The sequence below is a fragment of the Pipistrellus hanaki genome, assembly GCF_964339955.1.
Source record: "Pipistrellus hanaki genome assembly, chromosome: 10".
NCBI lineage: Eukaryota > Metazoa > Chordata > Mammalia > Chiroptera > Vespertilionidae > Pipistrellus > Pipistrellus hanaki.
The window spans coordinates 57,346,334-57,370,240 of NC_140512.1; the positions used below are offsets into that span (position 1 = coordinate 57,346,334).

A 23,907-nucleotide genomic window follows, 5' to 3' on the forward strand; every position below is an offset into this window, starting at 1 on the left:
ATTCTTTCTTGCTGCTTAGAAATCCTATATAATAAAGAGGTAATATGCAAATTGACCATCACTCTAACACACAAGATGGTCACCCCCATGTGGTCAAAGATGGCTGCCACAAGATGGCCAGCAGGGGAGGGCAGTTGTGGGTGACAAGGCCAGCAGGGGAAGGCAGTTGAGGGTGACTAGACTGGCAGGGAGAACATTTATGGGTGACCAGGCTGGCAAGGGAAGGCAGTTAGGGGTGATCAGGCCTGCAAGGGAGAGAAGTTAGGGGTGACAGGCCAGCAGGGGAGGGAAGTTGGGGGTGATGAGGCTGACAGGGGAGAACATTTATGAGTGGCCAGGCTGGCAGGGGAGGGCAGTTAGGGGTGACTAGGCCTGCAAGGGAGAGAAGTTAGGGGTGACCGGGGCAGTTGGGGGTGACCAGGTCGGCAGGGAAAGGCAATTGGAAGGGACAAGGCCTTCAGGGGAAGGCAGTTGGGGGTGACCAGGCTGGAAGGGGAGGGAAGTTAGGGGCAATCAGGCCAGCAGGGGAGCAGTTAGGCATCAATCAAGCTGGCAGAAGAGTGGTTAGGGGGTGATCAGGCTGGCAGGCAGAAGTGGTTAGATGCAATCAGGTAGGCAAGCAGGTGAGCTGTTGGGAGCCAGCAGTACTGGATTATGAGAGGGATGTCCTAGGTTGGAGAGGGTGCAGGCTGGGCTGAGGGACATACTTCCCTCCCCCATGCATGAATTTTGTGCACCGGGCCTCTAGTGTACTCTGAAAGAAAGTGAGTCTACAGACCAATGTAAAAGACTTTCTAATCACATTGTTGCTCATAAAACCTTATTTCAGCTTCAAGATACTGTATCTAGGTTTCTGATATAGTTTTGTCTGTTCAGTCTCTCGTGACAATCCATCATTCCGCATGATTCCTCATGGGCTGAAATGACCTGTCATTTGTTTTGCAGATACCTCAAATCAGCTATGCATCCACAGCCCCTGAGCTAAGTGACAACACCAGGTATGACTTCTTCTCTAGGGTGGTCCCGCCTGACTCCTACCAAGCACAAGCCATGGTGGACATTGTGACGGCCCTGGGGTGGAATTATGTGTCGACGCTGGCTTCTGAGGGCAACTATGGAGAGAGTGGTGTGGAGGCATTCACTCAGATTTCAAGGGAGATTGGTAAGCATTTATTTATTGGGTGATCGTATTTGGATCACCTCCAAGCACTTTCTGATCTGTATAGAGTAATTACAGCTCCTCCAGATGCGTGACCTGGGATGTCCAACTGAGGGGGAAGCTGGGTTTATTATAAATGTTTGTGTTGGTCATCGTCCATCAAGGTGACACTTTGGTGCTAATTCAGGAAATAGAGCTTCTGACTCAGGCAGACATTTTTAAAAGTTGTCTGTTTTGACAAGGGAGTTTGCTGGCGCATAAGAGCCACTGTAAATTTGAATAAATGACATACTTTTTAATTGTTCTAGATGGAAGTTTACATAAGCAAGTCATTAAATTAAAAAAAAAAGCAGTGGAATTTACATCAAACTCCAGAGGGATTAAGACTGGTAATCATTTTAAAACAATACTGAAGGAGCCCCCAGGGCTATGCTTCAGTGATATTCTGATTGTCAGATTTGACTTCTTGCATTTTTCGTCTAACCTTAAACACTGAAGCTTACAGAGGGATGAAGGGCAAACTGTAAAAATGTGGGTTAGAATAAGATGCTGATGGATTCCATGCTGGGCTTTTTCAAGGTGCTTATCCAAATCTCTATAGGCGTCTCACCAGGTGCATGTTCACTTATGAGGTTGTAAATCCATTCCCCTATGTAGAGAGAAGCAGAACAAAACAAAACACACTTAGAGGACACACTTTATTGCTGATTGGTCAACAACACATCTTTGTCTATGAAAGGAGATATATTATTGTTACTTAACAAATACTCTTAAGAACTACTGAATAAAATTTACATACCTTTTCCTGTAAGCATAATATTTTGTGGAAAAAGTAAAGTGCCTATTGGCTATTTTGAACTTGAAAGAAGAAGCTATATTGATCATTTCTTGTCTTTCTTGGAGACTTTAACTCAGGAAAAGATCATGAGAGTGATTTGGACTTATCCATAATTAGCAAGGACAAAGGGTTATTGGAATAAATTATTGGAATAAGGTCTTCTCTTGAAAGATTTGCAGATGCCTGGGATCTGTTTTTGCATACAATAGGGCATGAAGATTTATTTTACACATTATTTGGTATGTTTATAATTTGTTCCAGTGCCCTGTTGCTGCATAATAGCTAGAAAAGGCGAAAAAGCCTGGTGTTGTTGGACAGATTGGATTCATTGATTTAATCAACCAACTATTCACACCTGTTGTTAAGTGTCCACGATGCCATAATGTTTGCTCTTTGGAATTTAAAAATTATATCACTATTGCTATAAAAATGATTCAAAACACTTTAAATGCTGGCAAGTTATATTACCTTCTTGGATAAGAAGGCCAAGTTTGTCTTTAGAGGAAATCCTCACTAAAATGAAAATAATAACTTCTGGAATTAGGATTAATGCATTATTTATGCACTGGATATCAATTCTCACCAGAATGATAATTCAACAAGAGAAAGGAAACTAAAAGAGTATGTACTGAAATTCCAAGTCTTCTGTGGCGATCCTATGTACTCTTCAACTACAGGACACATTTTGTGTGCATGAAACAGATGACTAAGAAAAATTAAATATGGGACCTAATCTCCCAATTGTTGGAGAATCTGATAGAATGCATTGTTCTAAAAGTTAAGTGAGATTGTAGTTTTTATTCTTTTGACTAAAAAAAAAGCAATACTAGTTTCAGTTTTTATGGAGCATTGCTAACTTTGGTAACACTGTCACATAAAAGGATTCAGATGATGCCACTCATTACTCCCATTTCTATCTTAGCCATTATTATAGGAGAAAACAATGTTAGTGCCTTGTGTACGCTCCTGATGAGTGCAATGTGTTTTTTTCTATGTTGATCCTTTCAGTATTCTGAGACTTGATTGGCTGTCCATTCTATTTCCATTCTCACTTATCCAGGGATGGAGGAAGGCTGGATTGCCAATTAATATGCAGAATGCTGAAAAGGCCAAATTAGTATCACACTAGAGTATGCCATGGAATATATTAAATATAAAAATCATTCCTCATTTTAATGACAAAGATTTTATCTAGAACAGAAATAGCTGAAAATGAAACCTTTTACATGACAATGATATTAATGGGGATGGCAAATGGTAGCAACTTAACCCATTCTGAAGTGAACTGATGGCTCTAATGAAAATTCATTAGTTCTGTAACATTTGCTTCTCTTACTATAATACTCATGACATCTTTGTCACCATGTTAATAGTGTGTTTTCAAAAATTTTAATATCTTAACTTAGGAGTCAAGTAATAAATTTATTTTCTGGAGTGTCTGCCTATTAATAAAATTATGTATTTCCCAACTCTTATAAATGTTCCTATACTCTGTTCTGAATTTCTTCCTTCAGCAACATTCATTACTAAGAAATTGCGATATAAATTGAGGCTTCCTTTGTTTTAGCTCTGATTAATTTAGACAAAATCATGGAATATACTGAAATGAAAATCTGTTTAGTGATAAATTGCTTGTATGGTTTGATTAGAACATTTTTCATTTTGGCACAACCTGAGACTTGGGCACGTGTATTTCATGAATCTTGAACGAAGTTATGAGTAAGTGATGGTCATGAACAGAGACGCCAGTGATGGTTCTTCTCGAGTCAAAATCCTTCTGAGGGAGACAGGGACAGGAGCTATTTGACCAAATAAAGACAAATAGCTTCTTGGTACCCTAGCTGTTATAATCTCCCCACAATGCTTCCTTTACTGTAGGATTTTCACTGGAGAAGGCAACAAAATATGTTTGCGATCAGCAAATAGCACAATTTGACTGAAGCATAGTTTGTGTAGTGAGGTATGGTAGACAAAATAAGAAGGCTTGACATGGACACCAGTGGATAGTTCACCCCATAGGATGGTAATTTTCTCTTTTATGTGCCAGACTATGGAGGAAAATGTTGAGGAGCAAGGGATCTATCAGAATGTGTACTATTGAAGATTGTGCAAATGAGAAGTGGAAGATAAGGGGACAGTTGAGAGACCACTGCAATAACAGTCTCAGTCTGATAAGTAGGAGAAATGGAGAGATGTTGGACAAAGCACATAAACTTTCAGTTATGTAGCAGATGTACAGAATTGTAACTATAATTAATTATTAAGAGAATTGATTTAAGTCTTCTCAGCACACATACACAAAATAGTAATTATGTGAGATAATGGGTATGTTAACTAGTTTGATTGTGGTAATCACTTCACAATGTTTATGCATATCAAAATGTCATGTTGTACATCTTATATTTATGCAATATTTGGTTGTCAATTATACCTCCACAAAGCTGGAAAAAATAAAATTGATATACATGGGGGAAAAAGGCATGGGAATAATGGCAAGACCTAGCAATGGAAAACTAAGATGGTGGCCAAGTGTTTTCTTCTTCTTTTAAAAAATCCTCATCTGAGGATATTTTTTCCTTTGATTTTTATTTTGAGAGTGTAAGGGAGGGAGGGTGGGAGAAAGGGTGATAGAATGAGAAAATTATCAATGTAAGAGAGACATATGTATTGGTTGCCTTCCACATGAGCCCTGACAGAGGCTGGGGATCAAACCCTTGACTGAGGTACATGCCCTTGACTGAGAATTGAACCCTAGACCCTCTAACTACTGAATCACACCGGCTAATGCAAGTGTTCTTTTCTCTTGATGAGTTTATGGCCATGGGAGAGTCCTCAGTCCCCTGGAGAAATATTTTCATGATAGAAGATAGTAGAGGTTCTTGTAGAAAAATTCAAGGATATCAAGTAGACTTTCATAAGAGGACAGGAACTTCTATGAGTGGAATAGCTGATTGTGTGTGTGTGGTACAGAGAATCAAGTAGTGTCCTTGAGAGGGGGTGTATTAGTTCCCTAGTGCTGCCATAACCACATACCAAAACCCAACCAAAATGTATTGTCTCAGTGCTGGAGGCTGGAAATTTGAAATCACAGTGTCAGCAGGGCCATGCTGCTTCTGAAAATTGTAGTGGAGAGTTCTTCCTTGACTCCTATAGCTTCTGGTGTTTGCTATTTATCCTTGGTATTTATTGGCTTGTAGACACATCACTGAAACCTCTGCCTTTGTCATCACATTACTCTCTCCTTTCTTCTTGTGTATTCTCTTCTTCTAAGGATGCCAGTCATGTTGGATTAATTAGTTAAGATGAGGTCATGCTAATTACATCTGTGGCAAACCTCTTTCCGTATAAGGTCACATGCTGAGGTACTGGGGTTAAGATATCAGCATATCTTGTTGGGAGACACACGTTAATACCCATTAACAGGGGGTAATAATGAAGAAGGGTGTACTTAGGGAGATAATTTCCAGTGACAGTGGTGGGAGTTAGACCAGAAGGACACCAGGTTAGCAATAAAGATGAGACCAAATTTTGTTAGTGGAGAAGCCTGTAATATAACCAGTTCTGAAGTTCCTTTGGAGTGTTATAGAATTCTACTCTCCCAATCCTGACTACTTGGGTAGATTGGGTTATCTAATAGATAATTCAGGGTTCTAAGCTGGGGAAAGAGATGGGATCCTACTGTCTGACTCTCCCAGGATCCTAGGTAGTCAAGAGCTCCCCAGGAGGACTGCAAATGGGCACTTCCTGTAGAGAGATGCACTGGCTTTTCCAACTCTCTGCCTTGTGTAATTCCAAGATGCTGTGCTTGTTGATGACATTTGGAAAATTATGGCCATCCACAGTTCTTTCTGGCCTAATATATCTTTATGTGCCACTTTGGGGTTTTTTTGGCTTGAGGGAAGGATATAGCTTAGTTGCCGAGGGTTGTTAAGACTTAGCTATCACCCATCTTACACACCTTCAGTTGATAGGACCATAGTCCAATATTTATGTCTTATTTTAATTATTTGGAGTGATGTTTTCATTAGTATTGTCATAAAAAGGTTGATAATGTAGGCTCATGTTTTTCCATCATAAGCTCTGGGGCTTGTGGCTTGTGACTCAAACAATGACTTCCTTGAGTCTTTAGACAGGTTATTTCACTTCTTTATCTTCCCTTTATTGTATTATTTTTTAAAAGAAGACAGGATAATAAATGTTAATACTACCACTGTCATTATAAGGGGCAAGGAAGCTAAAGCTTGATCTTTGAAGATAAAAGGGATTTGTGAAAGCACTATATATATATATATATATATATATATATATATATATATATATACTTTAAAAAATATATTTTATTGATTTTTCACAGAGAGGAAGAGAGAGGGATAGAGAGCTAGAAACGTCGATCAGAGAGAAACATCGACCAGCTGCCTCTTGCACACCCTCCACCGGGGACGTGCCCGCAACCAAGGTACATGCCCTTGATCAGAATCGAACCCGGGACCTTTCAGTCCACAGGCCGACGCTCTACAACTGAGCCAAACCGGTTTCGGCACATTATATACATATATATTTTTCAGTATAGATTTGCACAGTGTGGCAACACCTCCTTTAATCAGTCATCACATTTATGAAAGATTTCTTGAAGATGACAGGCCTGTAAGTCGTCATCACACATTAAGGGGGGTGGGGGGGTAGAGTAGACCTGATTCTGTCAAATCTTCAACAATATGTGACTCTTTCTCCCTAATTTGCAAAGGCTGGAAGCTTCTGACTATTTTCTGGCACGTGTTCAGAATCTTAAAATCTCAGATTTGGAAGGGACCACAGAGGTCATGGAATTGGCATAGTCTGTTTGAAATCTTAATGCTATATACCAATTTACTTAATTCATTTTTTTGTATATAAAATTACACTTGCCAAAACGTTTAATAGTGAATTATTTTTGGTGAGGGTCAAACAATAACATGAGGAAAATTCATTCCTGTTATGCCATTGAAAGTGCCCACTGATCCTATTTTTAAACTATCTCAGTACTATATTAAAAGAAAACATTTCCCCCCCCTCTTGGGTTATAAACAAGAACTGAGTTCCTATGAACTGAAATGGATTCATTTCAGGATTAAAATAAAGTATTTTTCAATGACACAGAGAAAGGAATACATAAAGAACAGCCCTTTCCTTCAGATGTGCGATGCTTTGGAAGAATGACTTCCAGCAGGCAAAAATCAATTTGACAGAAGTATTAATGTTGTAAAATATTATGAAAAGAAACATTTTAATTCGATTGAAAATTTTACTTTGTATTTCTACAGCTGAGTTCCATTGATAACACCACATTTCAAGTTGCAAATTATATTTAATTAATATTAACACCAGGTAATTGGCAAGAAGAACTTCAAAGGAGGGCCGAGGAAGTTGCAAATTGGAACTGCAGGTGCCACGGTCATGCAGAAGCTTCATAGGGACCCAAAGAAAGTGTATATGATTTTAACAATTGCCGCAGAACCTGATCAAACAGAGCATCATTTCAAAGCTGTTCTTCACCCTCACCTTTCTTAATATTTAGGACGTAGGAACTCCTAAGTAGCAGCAGCTGCTGTTCATGTAAAATAGCAAACAGCATTCAAGAAATGCTTTCAAACCTACGATGCTAATGCTGTCATTAAGTGTTTAGTAAACAATGACAGTTTGATGCGGTGGAACCTCTCTTAGAGTCCAGAACTTCTTTAAATCCCTCTTCTTCAAGCAGGAGACTTTGAGGATTAATTTCCTTGTCTGTTAAATGGGAGGCCTCTGCTCAGTGATCACCAACTGATAGAAAACTTGTAAATGCTCTTCATAAACTGGAATGTGCTACGTGATATCAGGTATTGCTAGTGTGAATATGGATTTTTTCCGCCCTCAGTGTGTGGCAAAGCTTATGTTATTATGCGGGTCATAGAAGTACTGCCTGATAAATAGCCAGAGGGCTCTGCTTGATTTGTTAACTACCTTGACTTTTAGTCAGGGAGGAGAATTGTGAATGGCTCAACCGCTTATCTGTTCTCCTTACTAAGTTCTCAAAAACCACCTAGTGGTAGGTCTCCGAGCCTGATTTATTCTTGTCATCCCTGGTCACCAGAATTACTTATCGTGTCACCTGTCAGCTGTCCTTGCTTGGATCTGATCATCCAGTGCCACTTGAAAGAGTTGAGAGCAGGACAAATGTGGGCTACCTTGCCTTGTCCTTAGCGATGTGCTCCTGTAAGTCCCCGGGCTCTGGCACCACTTGTCGCTGTGATTGTAATGCCAATTTCTCTGGAGATGTCTTCCCCCAGAATTGTTTTTTTCAGTGGAAGGACCCCCAGTATGCAGCAGAGTGCCCTCATGAACGTCTGTTGAATGGCCATTGTTCCCAGACTCCTGGTTGTGCTGGTATCGTGAGCCTGGAGGTCAGGCTTGCTCTGGCTCTGGGAACTGAAGGTCAGAGAGGTTTTCAACATTGGCTTGTGCATTTTCTTTGCTAATGTGTAACCTATATGGGAACTCAAGGGACATCCATACTGTTCAAACACTTAGAATTCATTTAAAAAATTACTGGCAAATACATCCTATGCTATTTTTTTTTTTTTTTAGCATGACTAATATGCTACATGAGATAGTGTTGGCACCTAATTGAGTGCATGGATTAATTAAATACTAGTCAATGTTGGCTCACCAAATCTGCTTGCTCCTCTTCCTTTTTGAACCTTCTAAATATTAACCAATTCATGCTCTGGTTTCTCTTCAGACCGCACAAATCTTTCACCTTTTACTAAATATTAACCAATTCAGCCAGCATTTAGTGTGCACGACCATGCCTCAGGTTGCACTGGGCTAGGTTTTCAGGATACTAGCTGGTCACTGTGTGATATTTATCAGAGGATGCAGAGATACAAACAAATAATTACCTGTGGCCCTTGCCTTAATGCAGGCATCATTGAGAGGCATTGCCACAGAACACCATGCCTGACACAGGACGTTCTGCAGGTCATGTTACAAAAAGACCTGGCAAAAGGCAATGGAAGGTGACAGGTGGACTTCAAGATCAAAAGGAGTATACCATGCGATGTGAAAGCAATTAATTTTGGTAATGTCAACAGAAACGATTTTGGAGAAAAGGGGCAGCACCAAAAATTGAATGTAGGCTATGAGGTCAACTTTGTAGTGTTGTGTATATTTGCAAATCGTATAATATGTGTAATATATATAGTTTTTGACAGTTATTTTTTCTCAAGTCTACTGATGACTACTCTGTGTCCACTTATAGACTGAGTATGACCCCTGTAGTGTTTACTTCTGTTCTCCCTGATCCTCCCACCCAGCATCACACTTGCCCTTGGAAGCTGTCTGTTTTGTTCAGTTTCTGAGTCAGAGCCAGGACCAATACTTTGACCCCAACCTACGCCCACACATTTCTGAGCTCTGGTTTTTGCCATGATGGACCCTGTCTCTGGGGGTCCCGGGTGATCCTTGAGCCTCTTCAAGGTTACTGCAAACTTACAATATTGTCCCACCCTTGACTTGCGCTCTGGACTCCTGGGACTGTGGCCTCTGAAGTTTGGACCATGACATACTGCCTTTTTCTGGTCAAGCCCTCCACTTGGGTGGGTTGATGTCTGTCCTCTGCTGGTACCATCACCCAGTCACTGAGGCCTGACTCCCCATGAGGCCACTAAGCAGAGCCCTGACTATGAATGGGGTCCCTCGTGTGTGCTGGGGTCCAGCCCTGTCTTTCTTGTCTTTACATTTCTCATGTATTTTTAGTGTTATATCCTTAGAATAAGGGAGTTCAGTCACAGGTGATGCTTTGAGTTTATCTCTCAGGGGCTCTCATGCAAATACTTAGTAAGGTTAAGTTCTGTCATATAAACAGTGTGGTCCCTGTTCTGAGCTATTTCCTTTCCTATTACCTAACTCTCATTGCTAAACATGTAAGTTTCTGAGGACTGCCATCACAAAGCACAACAAACTGGGTGCTTAACCAATATAAATCGGTTGCGTCATGATTCTGGAGCTAGAAGTCCAATTTTAAGATGTCGGCAGGATTGGTGCCTTCTGAGGGCATGAAGGGGAATCTGGTGCACGCCTCTGCCCTAGCTCCCAGTGGTTTGCTGACAGTCTTTGGTGTTCCCTGGCATGCAGATGCCCTCTCCTGATCTCCACCTTTATCCTCACATGGCATTGTTGCTGTGGTGTGTGTGTGTGTGTGTGTGTGTGTGTGTGTGTGTGTGTCTGTATCCAAATTTCTCCTTTTCATTAGGGCCCCTTCTACCCCAACATCTCATTTAAGATGAGTATGACATCATCTTAATTAATCACATCTATAATAACCACTAATTGATTGCATCTACAATGAAGATAAGGTACCATTCTGCCCAGCCTGTGTGGCTAGTAGTTGAGTGTTGATCTATGAATGGTCATGATTTAATTCTCAATCAGGACACTGCCCAGTTGCAGGCTCGATCCCCAGTGTGGGGTGTGCAGGAGGCAACTGATCAATGATTCTCATCATAAATATTTCTATCTCTTCCTCTCTCTTCCTCTCTAAAATAAACAATAAAATATATATTTTAAAAAATAAAAGAAAATAAGGTACCATTCTGAATTACTGGAAGTTAGGACCTCAGCATATGAAATTTTGAGGACAGAATTCAGCCTATAACACCAACCATAACTGTTGATTGAGCCCAGATTTATGGAGTTCTATCTAAACAAAACCCACATTTGTCTTGGTCCTGGAGATAGATTTGAGGTCTTGATTGCCCAGTTTGTCTGTGGGACCAGTTTCTGTAACCAGGTTAGCTAGCCCTGTGCCCCTTTGCCCTCTCCAGCTGCTTCGTGCATACCTCACCACTGGACACCTGAGTCATGACAAGTGTGTGCTGCTCCTGCTGTGCCAGCCCCAAGAAAGTGCCCTCTTTTATTTCCCTTTCCAAAGTCATTTCCTCGTTAAGCCATTCTGTTTGGAAACTCCAGAACTAGATGCGAGCTTTTCGGTGCAATCTGTACTTTACTGTGTTGACAGAGAACATAATGTACAAACACCTTCTGCAGAAATGAAGCAACATCAGACTCCATTTATGTCATTTCTGTGGCTCCTCAAAGAGTCGGCCTGAGAATTCGTGTGTTTTCCCAGTTTCTTCATAACTTAATCAACTAAGACCATAATTATAGTTTTCTTGAAAATTTTGGGCTAAAAAAACAGTATAATCAAAAGGCTATCAGATAATTCTAGCCAGTTTGGTTCAGTGGATAGAGTGTCGGTCTGCGAACTGAAAGGTTCCAGGTTCCATTCCTGTCAAGGGCACATGCCCAGGTTGTGGGCTCGATCCCCAGTGGGGCACTTGCAGGAGGCAGCCGATCCATGTTTCTCTCTCATTGTGGATGTTTCTATCTCTCTCTCCCTCTTCCTTTCTCTCTGAAATCAATAAAAATATATTAAAACACACACACACACACACACACACACACACACATGCACGAGCGCACATACACAACCATGCACGCATGCACGCACACACCACAAATGTATTAAAAAAAAAAAAAAGAAGGCTCTCAGATGAATAGTTTATTGAAAGAGGTACAATTATTCCCAGGGTTATGTCCCGCAACAAAACTGGCTGCACAGTCTTTGTTCTCCAACATCTGCATGTTTGACAGATACTGGGCTTCTTTCAATGTTACCTGACTAGAGCCATTTCGTGATTCATTGGGGGCCCCACAGGGAAGGCAGGGGAAAGGAGAGAAAGTGCAACTCAAGTCAGCACATTTTGTTTCTTGGTAACAGCTCTGGGAGGAGGTTTGCTCAGGAAAGAAATTTTAAGTAATGATTTAAACATATCTTCTGGCAGTTGTAGCAGTGAAAAAAAATAATGCCTCTTGCAGCAGCTCAGATACACTTCCCAGGCAGTGGTACTCAGGGCCATGGGACCCTGGGGCCACATTTGCATTTGTATCATGGCTGGCATGCACATAACGGGCTATTAAGGGAAAGAGGGATGTACTGAGGACATTGCTAGCCTTGTGTGTTTGATGTCATGGAGGGCAAGCACTGTGTTCACCTTCAGAAGGATGCTTGATGTTATTACTAGAAGGAATCCTATGTTAAACGGAACTATTTGTGGAAGTTGATGTGACATTTCTTTCAACAAAAATTTGAGCACCTACCGTGTATTGGGGCTCCATTCTAGGAGGTTAGGGATAAGGAGCTAAAGGAGTTGGACCTGATTAGGATTTCCAGTTACTCTTCTTTCTTTATATTTCTTGTGTCTGTTTAGTCTGCTATCTCAAGGCTATGAGAATTCAACCTAAACCCACATTGTGAGATGCCTTGGACAGGAGTCCACAAATATGGTAAGAGGGGGCCTAGATCTGTGCCATCCCAAGTTGACCCCAATGGTGATGTGAAGATGCCAGAGTTCTATGAGTACCCATAGGGTGCCAGAGAAGGGTCACATACTTGCAGGAAAAAGTACAGGGTGTCCCCCAAAAATGTATAAACACTTTAATAGCTGAAAGCTCAATTTTGAAAATGAAGTGTATTTTAATAAATACTGTTTTATAATTATTCGAAGTGTGCGTATACATTTTTTGGGTCACCCTGGACTGAGAAAGCTCATCAGGTGCAGGTGTTTGGGAACACCCATTACAGGTGAGGTGAGGAGCTCCATTTATTGATACAGAGCATGGATCTGAGACCATGGTAGTGGTGATAACCAGAATTTACTGCCATGTGGCAAGAGACTCACTCATCTTTCATCCTAGAATTCCTGTCCATCCCCCATGTTGCTCTGGTTAACATTTCCTTTTTTCTGAGATTATTTCCAGGAAGCCTTCTCTCAACCCCACCCCCTTCTCCCAGAGAAACCTGTTAGTTTTCTCTTCTGTGTTCTTTCACATAAGAACAAATCCAGACCATTCAGAAGAAAGACTACTGCAAATAGAGAGAATACTGCCAACTTGGACATCTCAAGCATTGCACAACCAGAGAGAAAAATGCTTTTCTTTTATATGTTTGGGAGGAGTAAGCAAAGCTTAAAAGAAACTTTAAAAGGGAAGTTTGGGTAGCCAAAGGGGAAGGGACCAGTGGGGTGTGACATCAAGGTGTCCTGCTGTGGTCAGCAGATTCCCAAAGGGACACAGTCCATTTTTCAGTGTTGTTCAGATTTGGGGGCACACAGTGTTCAGAGGCATCTGGGAAGGAGAGAAGCCTGGCTAAAGTTTTGTCAAGACAAAGTGGGAGGTGAGATGAGGACAACTCTGAATGCGTGATCAGTTTCTGTGGCAGCAGGCAGCTATTGCTCTATGTTGTCTTTTAATTACTTCTCTCTCTTCCTGCAGAAGTGGGACACATGCCTTGCTTATCTTTGTGATATTTGTGATTTATAGGAAATAAACATCTGGGAATATATTTCTCATATGTCTTTGGTCTTGGTCCACAGCTCCTGGTTCACAGCTCTTAAAACCTTGGAATTTCCCAAGGAATGAAAGCAACACCTAGGCCTTTTGTTATGTTAGTAAGGTGACATTTGGAAAGCACCTAAGGATATGGGTTGGTTGACAGCCAACCATGATTAGAGGGCTCCAACTTTTAGTCCCATCCCCAACTTCCTGGGAGGGAAGAGGGGCTGGAAATTGAACCAATTACTAATGGTCAATGACTTAATCAATCAAGCCCATGTAATGAAGCCTCCATTAAAAAAAAAAAAAAAAAAAAAAAAAAAGGGCTCAGGAAGCTTCTGGGTTGGTGAACACATGGAGGTTTGGGGAGAATGACATACGTGGAGAGGGCACACGTGGAAGTATTCTCTCTATTGCAAGGCACATACCCTGCCCTCTACATCGCTTCCATCTGGCTGTTCCTGAGTGATATCCTTGTATAATAAACCAGTAACCTAGTAAGCAAATTATTTTTCTGAGTTCTGCAAGCTGAACCCAAATTGATTGTGGGAACCTCTGATCTTATAGTTAGTTGGTCAGAAGTACATGCCGAGACCGGTTTGGCTCAATGGATAGAGAGTCGGCTTGGGGACTGAAGGGACCCGGGTTCGATTCCGGTCAAGGGCATGTACCTTGGTTGCGGGCATATCCCCAGTAGGGGGTGGGCAAGAGGCGGCTGATCGATGACTCTCTCTCATCGATGTTTCTAACTCTCTATCTCTCTCTCTTCCTCTCTGTACAAAATCAATAAAATATATTAAAAAAAAAAAAAAGAAGTACAGATAGCAACCTGGCCTTGCTACTGGTATCTGCGTCCAAGGAGAGGACCATTGGAACCCTCAACCTATAATCAGCCAATCAGCAGCACAGGAGATAATTTGGGCTTGCGATTGGTATCAGAAGTGTTGGGTAGGCATGCAGTCTTGTAGGGCTGAGTCCTCACCCTGTAGAATCTGATGTTAGCTCTGGGTAGTTAGTGTCAGAATAAGTTGAAATTTAGGATACCTGCTCATGCCCCAAGAATCACCTGCTGTGGAGACCACCCCCCACATACACACATTGGAATGGTACCAGAACCAATTGAACCATTGTATAGTATTATAGTTGTAAGGTCTAGAAAGTGCTCTAAAAATGCTTGTTGAATGAGTGAATATACCAGGATATATTCACATGGCAGGTGAATATATCCTGGTGGTAGGACATCAGGTTGTTTGGAGGAGGAGGTAGGTAGATGTACAGGCTAGCAATTCACATGAAACTGTTACGTGGAAGGTGATGGACCCCGCCCAGGATAAAGATTCAGCATCACAGACTACCCACTGGTGCTTGGGAGACTTGGGGGCATGGCTGGGTCTGCAGCAGGAAGTTGCATGGGAAAGAGGGGGAAGCAGGAAGTCAGAGTTCAGGGCCAGGTTTAAGTTGGAAACAGAAGCAGTAGTGTAAGTAGATTACACCAAGTTTGATGCCCAGATTGCTGAACTTGATTCTGAGAACCATAACCAGACAGTGGATCTGCATTTCTGGTGGGACAGAGGTGAGTTAAGGCCCAGAGCTCTGGTAGGTCTGACAAATAGGGTGGAAGCAAAATCAGAAAGTAGTGAATATACTGAATGTATTATTCCTCTTTCAGCTGGTTTCGAGTGTTCTTGCTATAGAAGTGTGTGATGTCATTCATGACTGCAAGATGTCTTAAAGGTGTAGGACTTCTGATATGTAGACTTATGACTTCAGGCTATGGGCAGCTTGTTTATCCATGACTCATTTGACAAATGATTAGAGCCCATACAATGTTCCAAGAACTGTGTTACATGCTGGGAACTCAAAGATCTGGTCTCTGGCTTCATGGGGCTTAGATTCTAGTGAGGAGATTGATTTGAAAAGAAAACAAACCAGCAAACAAATAATTATAAAGTTAAATTAACAAATATGAGTCATTAGATATTAAGACAGAAACAAATACATGATTATGGTTTATATGGGAGATAGCTGGGAAGCCAGTGTGGCTGGATGCCAGCCAGGGAGAGGGTGGCAGCATAAGAGATGAGGAGCAGGGATTGAGGAAATTGACTAGTTTCCTGGGCCATGGTAGGAAACATGGATTTTATTCTCAAACAATGGAAAGCCATGAAGGGATCTGATTTGGAGAGTGACATGGTACGATTGAGACTTTAAGGAAATCATGTTCAGAAACTGGATTAAACTGGAAAGAGAGTTTATAAACTTATTTCAGGGGAGGTGTGGATGTAGTTTGGACCAAAGTGGTGTGTGATGTCAAGTTCACACAAGGCACAGAGGTGTATGATCTGGTGTAGGCACAAGCAAAATCAAAGTCCCAGGCCTGAGGGAATGAAGTGACTTTATGCTATGGAATCTAAGCCATTGAAACAAAACTCCTTTAAGATAGCAGGGTATGTCCTGGAACCCTTAGATTGGGATGGCTGTGTCCAAAATGACTATGTGATTCCCCTAAAAGGAGATTCAGAGATGGGAAATGAAATGACTTATTTCCTGGTAAAATTCACTCCATCTGGTGCTTCAGTGAAAAAGAGCTAAAAAGGTAAGTATCCCCCAGTTTGTTGTTACTTTTTAAAAAAACAAAAAACCAAAAACCATTTAGATATCTTTATTGCTTGAGTTCTAGGAGTTCTTGAAATGTAGAGTGTTTGTTTATAGGTCTGAACATTTTCCTCTTAAGTCGTATTTCTTGTTGCTTTTTCACTCTCCTGTCACTGATTCATTTAGAAGACTCGGTAATCATTATGCAGTTTTATGAACATTTGTGTGCTCTCACAGTACAATGGTACTTCGCAAACACTCTGGGTCCACATCCGAAATGGGTGCTTTGCCACTTTGGTCTCTAAAAATTAGGTTTAGTGCATTTTTCATTTAAAGCATGTAAAATTACAACATGGCCCGACTACTTTTGATTTATAAATCCCAATATGTACCTTATTTTGTTAATGTGAATGTTGGCTAACTTCAGTAAAGCTTCAATGGAAGATGGAGGCTGTCTTCTTTCTCTTTCATTCTCCTCAAGTCCAAGATTCTCCTCAGATCATTCATTGAAAGGAGAGGACCCTAATATTTATTAGTGCCCTTACTTTACAAGTACCTTCTGAGTTTTCACTATTCCATGAGACATATGCTATCCCTTTGTACAGATGGGAAAACCAAGACTCAAAGTATGTAACAGCCCCAGATAACCTGATGAGTAAGTGACAGCATGGCATACAAACCCAGGGTTCTCTGATCAAAAGTTCATGCTTTTTACTACAACTTTCTGTTTCTCTTTGCGGTTGCAGACTTTGGTTTCTGCTATCATGATTCCCATTCTTGCCTTGCCAACCTGCAGGGAGGACCAAGAGACAACACTCTTTTAACAGCCTAATTTCTTAGCTTTCCATTCTTTCCCTCTCACTCATTGTGACTGGTGCCACATATTATGACCTGAGCATTTTCTATTGTGCCTGTGTGGATCCTCCTCCATTTCCTGGGAAGGCTGCATCCCTAGTGTCTATATGAAGCTCTTTTCATTCTTTAATACCCAGAATTAAAGATACTTCCCTAGAGAAGCTGTTCCGGGTTCCCTTGAGTAGCGTTAGTTAAGCTCTTTCCTTGAATTGCAGCCCTTTGTACACATCTTTGGCTAAGAAAGCATTTGTTTCACTGGCTCAGCCCAGACTTGAACTTAAGCCAATGAGGGAATTTGGGGTTCAGAAACTTAAGAAGTGGAGCAGTGAGTCTCACTTCAGGTGGATTTAATCCCACATTTTAGAATGAAGTCAACAGGATTGCACTGTGTTGCAGCTGTGGGCTTGGCTTTCTTGTGTGTTGGCTTTATCCTCAGGTGTCTTCCACATGGTGGGAAGGTGGCCACCAGCAGCCGTGGGTTTGCTTACTGCCAGGTTAGCAACTGTAATAGTTTCCTGAGTCTGCTTTATCAAACTACCACGCACTGCATGGCTTACAACAATTCTTCCACCATGGTGGAGTCAGAAGTCCAAAAGCAATGTGTTGGGAGAGTTGGCTCCTTCTGGAGAAGGTAGGGATAATGCCTTCCATTCCCTCCTTGGTTTTGGTGTCTGCCAGCAGTTCTGGGCATTCCTTGGCTTGTGGCTGCATAACTCTAATCTCTGTCTCCGATGTCACATCATCTTTCTCTCTTGGTGTTTGTGTCTTCTTATTTTCTGTCTTTTATAAAGACACTAGTCGTTGGATTTAGGGCCATGCTAATATAGAATGATCTTATCTTGAGATCCCTCTGCCCCCTTAATTATATCTGCAAATACCCTTATTCCAAATAAGGTGACATTCTGAGTTTTCAGATAGAAATATCTCCTGGGGGATACCATCCAAACCTCTATAGCAATGTTAGTGGAAAGGGGGTGCTCTACTCCCTTAGTTCCAGGAGAGATTCAGGTGTGGCCCCACCATGTTGGATTAAAGTCCACCACTCAAGCAATCACTGTGGTCCAGGGAGGGCACTGTCCACTTTGACTGGGCCTGGGCCACACTGGAGCTGGGAGAGGAAGGTGGGATGAGCCCCACTTGAAACATATGGTCGAAGCCACAGAAAGGGGTCAATTCCTAAAGCTAAATTGGCATGCTCTTCCAGAACAAGAAGAAAAGGCTGCCAAGCAGGATGAAACACACAGATGTCCGTTGCACACACAGTGTGGTATCAGTCCGTTGAATCTCTGCTTCCCCTCTAGACCATGACCTTGAGAGGGGTAGCAGCAACTTGTCCTTATTCATTATTACCTGGGGCATGATAGAGCTCTACCAACAAACATTAAATTAAGTTGCAGTACTTAAAATTTTCCCCAAAATAAGATTTAAATGTAACTATGAATTGTAATATTTGTCAAAAATATTTGGTTGAGTTTTTCCTCTTGATTTTGAAAACGATCTGCATATTTCCTGCCTCTGTTAACCTTAGGGTATTGGAAATTAAAGCAGTGAACCCAGGGGCTTCCTGCTTATTGATGGGAGCCATGTCCAAACTCCAGCAGTTGTCCTTGGCAAGATGTAGACTGCCCACCCCCAACACACAACAACCAAAGAGCTGCCTAAGAGGGCTTCTCAGCCATGGGACAGTTCTGACCTTGAGCTAATTGGATAGCAATCAAAGGAGCCCAGGACACAAGGAAAGCACTAGAACATTTTGCTTGGCTGATATAAACATGGCTGAATCTTCTATTTTTAAAGAAGATATTTTAATTCTCCTTATGGATTTTAAACCAAGGACTTAAATTTCTTCATTTAAAAAAAAAAAAAGGAATTCTCCCTTAGCTGATTTGGCTCAGTGGATTGAACAATGGCCTGTAGTTCAATTCTGGTCAAGGACACATGACTGGGTTGTAGGCTTGATCCCCAGTAGGTAGCATGCTGGAGGCAGCCGATCAATGATTCTCTTTCATCATTGATGTTTCTCTCTCTCTCTCCCTCTCCCTCTTTCTCTGAAATCAATAAAAATATATATACTTTTAGAAAATGGAGAATTCTCTGGGACCATCAGGAATTGTGGAAGCTTTATGTGTTCTCTGAATACTGAAGAGTGAAAGGCACCTTGGGAAAGCCTAGTGATTGAGCGGCTTTAAAACACATAAATATAACTGGCATGTTGAATGTACTCTATTGTATTACATTCTTATTTTAAAATTACAAGTCCTTTATTTTAAGCAACTTCTTTATTTTTCTTCTTTCAGTGTGATGATCCATTCCCCCCACTCCCGCTCTGAAGGATTCCTTGGCCTCATACTAGTAGTCCTCCAGTCATTTCTAATTATTTGGAAGTCTCATATCAGTTATTAACATGCCCGGTCCAATGGAATACATCTTTGAAATTCAGATAAACAAAGATTCTTCTTTCCCAGTGCTTGGGCAGCTTGAGGCTAGAGGCCTGCAGTGGAGATAGTGCTGGGCTGTGGCTGGCTCTTCTCACTGGCCCTCTGGCCCTGCCCCAGCTGCATGCTCTTGCTTTAGCACCCTGTAGCAGTTACTGAAGCACTGGCCGAGGTATTCCTGGGGTGGGATGGCTACAGTAATGTTCTTAATTGACGGTGTTTTCTCCTCTTTCCCTATTTATTTTTTCCTTGGAGAAACTTTGGTTTTTCTCCCTGCCTTTTGGCATTGGGCCCTCCATGTGGGCTGACATATGCTTCAGGTCTTGATCTCAACAGCATGAACTTGTGAGTTCAGCTTTTCTCTCCTTTGCTTGTAAACAAAAAGTTGGAGGTAGGACTTGATTAATGAAGGTGGAACAGGAGCAGACTTAAAAAAAATGTTGTATTTGTGCCACTACAGGAGATGTTCCTCAGTCAAACTGGATAAGATGGATTGCACACTGGCTGTAGGCACGGCACTGTGATAGGCACTGAGGAGGGACATAAAGATGGATGTGGAGCGGTTGTGAGACTCCAGGAGCTTGGAGCCAAGATGAGAGAAAATATGCCAGAGAAAGGAATAGGTCATGAGCTCTGTGAGTGCAGAGGATGAGGTGACTGGTTCTAACCAGGGACTTGCAGGTTTTTTTTAAAGATATATTTTATTGATTTTTTTTTACAGAGAGGAAATGAGAGGGACAGAGAGTTAGAAACATTGATCAGCTGCCTCCTGCACCCTCCCCACCCCCCCCAAACTGGGAATACTGAAGAGTGAAAGGCACCTGCAACCAAGGTACATGCCCTTGACCAGAATCGAAGTTGGGACCCTTCAGTCCTCAGGCCAACACTCTATCCACTGAGCCAAACCGGTTACAGCTGCAGGAGGGTTTTCTGGTTAGGTACTGAAGGAAGAGGAGATGCACACAGGTGGAGATCAGAGAAACAGATATTAGCATTTCAAACAATGTGTGCTTTCTAGAGTCAAGGACTTCCATTGCTAAATGCACAAATTCTCTGGAACTTTCAATCAGAAAAATTAGTTTGCTTCTTCTGGCATACAGGTCTTTGTCTTTCTCCACCTCAATTTTATGGTCCAGAAGGACCAGCTCCATCCACAGGATTTATGTTTCTGAGTTTCTGACATTCTTGGTATGCAGTTTTATCCCATGACTTTACCATGTTTATGGTGGTAAAGATTTACTACTCTCTTTTCATCCCGAAACTTTCAGTGGCTTGAATGCCACTGTCCTTGGAACTGTGGTGTTTCCTTCATTAGTCATCAGTAGCGGTGTTTTCTAAACAGGGATAAGGATGGGTGGATCCGTTAGCAAAAGGACAGATTCACTTCTTAATATCCTCAGGGTTGGCTTTAGTGTTGAGGGACCTGGAATCACTGTGTCCCTCAACAGTCACCTTCTGTAGACAGGGCACAATTATGTTAAGGCTTTATTTTAATAACTTATAGGATCTAAGGTTTATTACCACCTCATGTTCCCCAGATTATTGATGGTTTGTGTTCATCAAGAACTGTAAAGCCAATCTCTTTACATTAATTGGAGGTGACTATGGATGATTTTGGGGGTTGTCAAGAGATGAAACTGGAAAATAAATGAGTACAGGATTGTAAAGGACCTTTCCATCTAACTAAGGAGATATGGCTGTTGAAGGATTTAAAACGGGGCAGCAGTATGACCAGATTTGTGTTTTAGTGAGGTCCCTCTGACAGTAGGTTGAAAGATGGACAGGGAGATTCAATCTATCTGTAGGCAGCAAGATGAGTTAGTAGGCTATTGCAATAGTCCAGGCAACAAGCGACAAGGCCTTAAATAAAGCTGTGGTAGTGAGGATGGAGGAGAGGTGACAAATGGGGACACTGTTAGGAAATGGAATCAATAGGTCTTTGCAAGCAACTGGCTGAAGAGAGGGAAAGCTATGAAAGAGTCAGGGATAATTCTCAAACTTCTGGGTTGGACACCAAAGTGGATAATTCTCTTCTTACCCAAAATGAGAAAAATAAAAGGAAATGTTTTGGGTTGAAACTAATTTAAAAATTATTATTGAGTACTTCACTCTTAAGTGTGCAGGTATATTAAGTCAATTTTATGTGCTATCTTGGCTAGATCATGGTGCCTAGATATAGTAAAACATTATTCTGAATGCCTCTATGAGGGTTTGTGGAATGAAATTAACATTTAAATCAGTGAACTTGGAGTAAAGCAGGTTGCTCTCCCTCATCCAACAGTTGAAGGCCTAAATTAAACAAAGAATTGGCTTCCTCCAAACAAGAGGGAATTCTGTAGCAGGAAGTCGGTAGACCTGAACTGCACCATTAGCAGCTCTTGCACGGGTCTCCAGCCTACTGGTCCACAATGCAGATTTTGTTCTTGCCAACATGAGAGCTTGCATTCTCAAAGGTGGCAGAGTTGGCACCTAGCAGGGCTTGGTCCTATCCTGATGTTACAATACCACAGACTTTGTGGCTTAACAACACAGATTTATTATCTTACAGTTATGGAGGTCAGAAGCTCAAAATGTGACTCGCTGGTCTATAGTGAAGGTGTTGGCAGGGCTGTGTTCCTGATGGAGGCTCCAGGGAGGAATGCATTTTCTTGCCTCTTCCCTTCTCTAGAGACTGCCTGTGGCTCATGGCCAAAGCCATCAACGCCAGTTGTTTTTCATTGTGCCTTCCCACCCTTTCTGATCTTCTGCCTCCCCTTTTCCCATTTAAGGCCCTTTGTGATGATGTTGGATCACCAGGATAATCTTCTCACCTCAAATTCAGCAGAATAGTAGTCTTTTTTTTTTTTTTTAAATAATATATTTTATTGATCTTTTTACAGAGAGAAAGGGAGAGAGATAGACAGTTAAAAACATCAATGAAAGTCATTGATCAGCTGCCTCTTGCATGCCCCCTACTGGGGATGTGCCAGCAACCAAGGTACATGCCCTTGATCAGAATCAAATCCTGGACCCTTCAGTCCTCAGGCTGATGCTCTATCCACTGAGCCAAACCGGTTTCAGCAGAATAGTAGTCTTAATTCCATCTGCAACCTTGGTTCCCCTTTGCCACGTAACCTAACATGAGAAACCTGAAGTGTCGCTGATGTGACTCCTGTTCTTCACTTGAGTGGGACATTGGTTTATATTGCCTGAGCCGGACCAGCTCATTGAATGCCAGACCCAGGCTTGAGATGATGACTATGGACCCAAGCATGAAGCAAAGGGTCCCATCTCAGCCTGCGGTTTCCATCGGCCACCAGATCCCTGAAGACTCCTTAAAGGGCGTTCTAATCTTGGTGCAGTCACAGGAGGAAGCAGGGGCAACAGAAGAAAAGAATGTGACTCCTTCTGCAGCCACCTGCACTGCTCCTGCCTGGTCTCAACATTGTGGCATCTCTCTGTGATTTCTACTTTCCTGGCCTTGAAGCTGCACCTCTTTTAGCATTTATTCATTGTTAATAATGATGACTCACAGCTGACCTTCTCCTGATTCCCTGTTTGCTGTGCTTTCAAGATGGGACTGAACTTGGAACTGAAGTAGAGGGTTTCCTTTCCTGCCGTGTATTAAAACATTGAAAATCTATTTGTGCTCAGAGCACAGAGGATAGTTAGGACCTTAAAACTACTCTCTATGATATTTTAACAATGGATTCATGTCATTATCCATTTGTCTAGAACCATGGAATATACAACACTAAAAGTGAACCCTAATTTAAAGTATGGGCTTTGGGTGATATGTTAGTGTAGTTCATCAGTTGTAACAAATGAACATTATTAATGAACATTAATATCAAATTTCTGCTTTTAATGCAGCTGTCAGATGCTCAAACTGTCTGTTAGCCAATCTGGCTTTCTCTTTCACCTTTTCCAACCTTTTGTCTCTTAAATACAGTATTTTTAATTAGACTAAATGTATCAAACAGACTTTTAACACCTTTAAAGCTTGGTATTTGCCACCATACAATTCAGTTAAATAAATACCTTAGCACTTTCTCAGTGTAAGGTATGCCAGGTGCTGTTGGATTGTATAATGATCAATAAGTTCTCTGCTTTTCTTTTCAATTTGACCTCTGGTGGGAGTTTGGAAGGTAGGGGCCAGATTATTTTTCTCTCTGTTTTTCAGGATTATTTTAAAAAATTAAATTGATTGAGGTGACTTTGGTTCATAAGACCATATAGGCTTCAAGGGTACCCTGCTATGATTCATGATCTGTGTGTTGCATTGTATGCCCACCACTCAAAGTCAAATTGTCTCCTACCACCATATGTTAGGCCTTCTTTACCCTTTACTACCCTCCAGCCCCCCTTCCCTCTGATAACTGCTATGCTGTTGTCTGTGGCTGAGAGTTTCAGTTTTGTATTTCCCATATGAGTGAAATCATGATTCTTCTGATTGACTTATTTCATTTAGCATACTATTCTCAAGGTCTATCCATATTGCAAGTATTTTATCTTTTTTTATGACTAAGTAGTATTCCATAATATAGATGTGTCACATCTTCTTTATGAGCAGTGACCCAACCAGTTAGTCAGTACTGGCCACTGACATGCCTTGCCTCCCTCAGCTAATAGTGGGA

At 41.6% G+C, this 23,907-nt stretch overlaps 1 protein-coding gene across 4 annotated transcripts in view; it reads left to right on the forward strand.

Annotated features, from left to right (window-relative positions):
- Positions 1 to 23,907, forward strand: part of GRM8 (glutamate metabotropic receptor 8) — a 717,908-nt gene that overhangs the window by 155,287 nt on the left and 538,714 nt on the right. For all 4 annotated transcript variants that reach the window (XM_084897670.1, XM_084897672.1, XM_084897669.1 and 1 more), the window contains exon 3: positions 946 to 1,162. In XM_084897670.1, the coding sequence (XP_084753796.1) occupies positions 946 to 1,162 (217 nt within the window). The remainder of the gene's footprint in view (positions 1 to 945; positions 1,163 to 23,907) is intronic.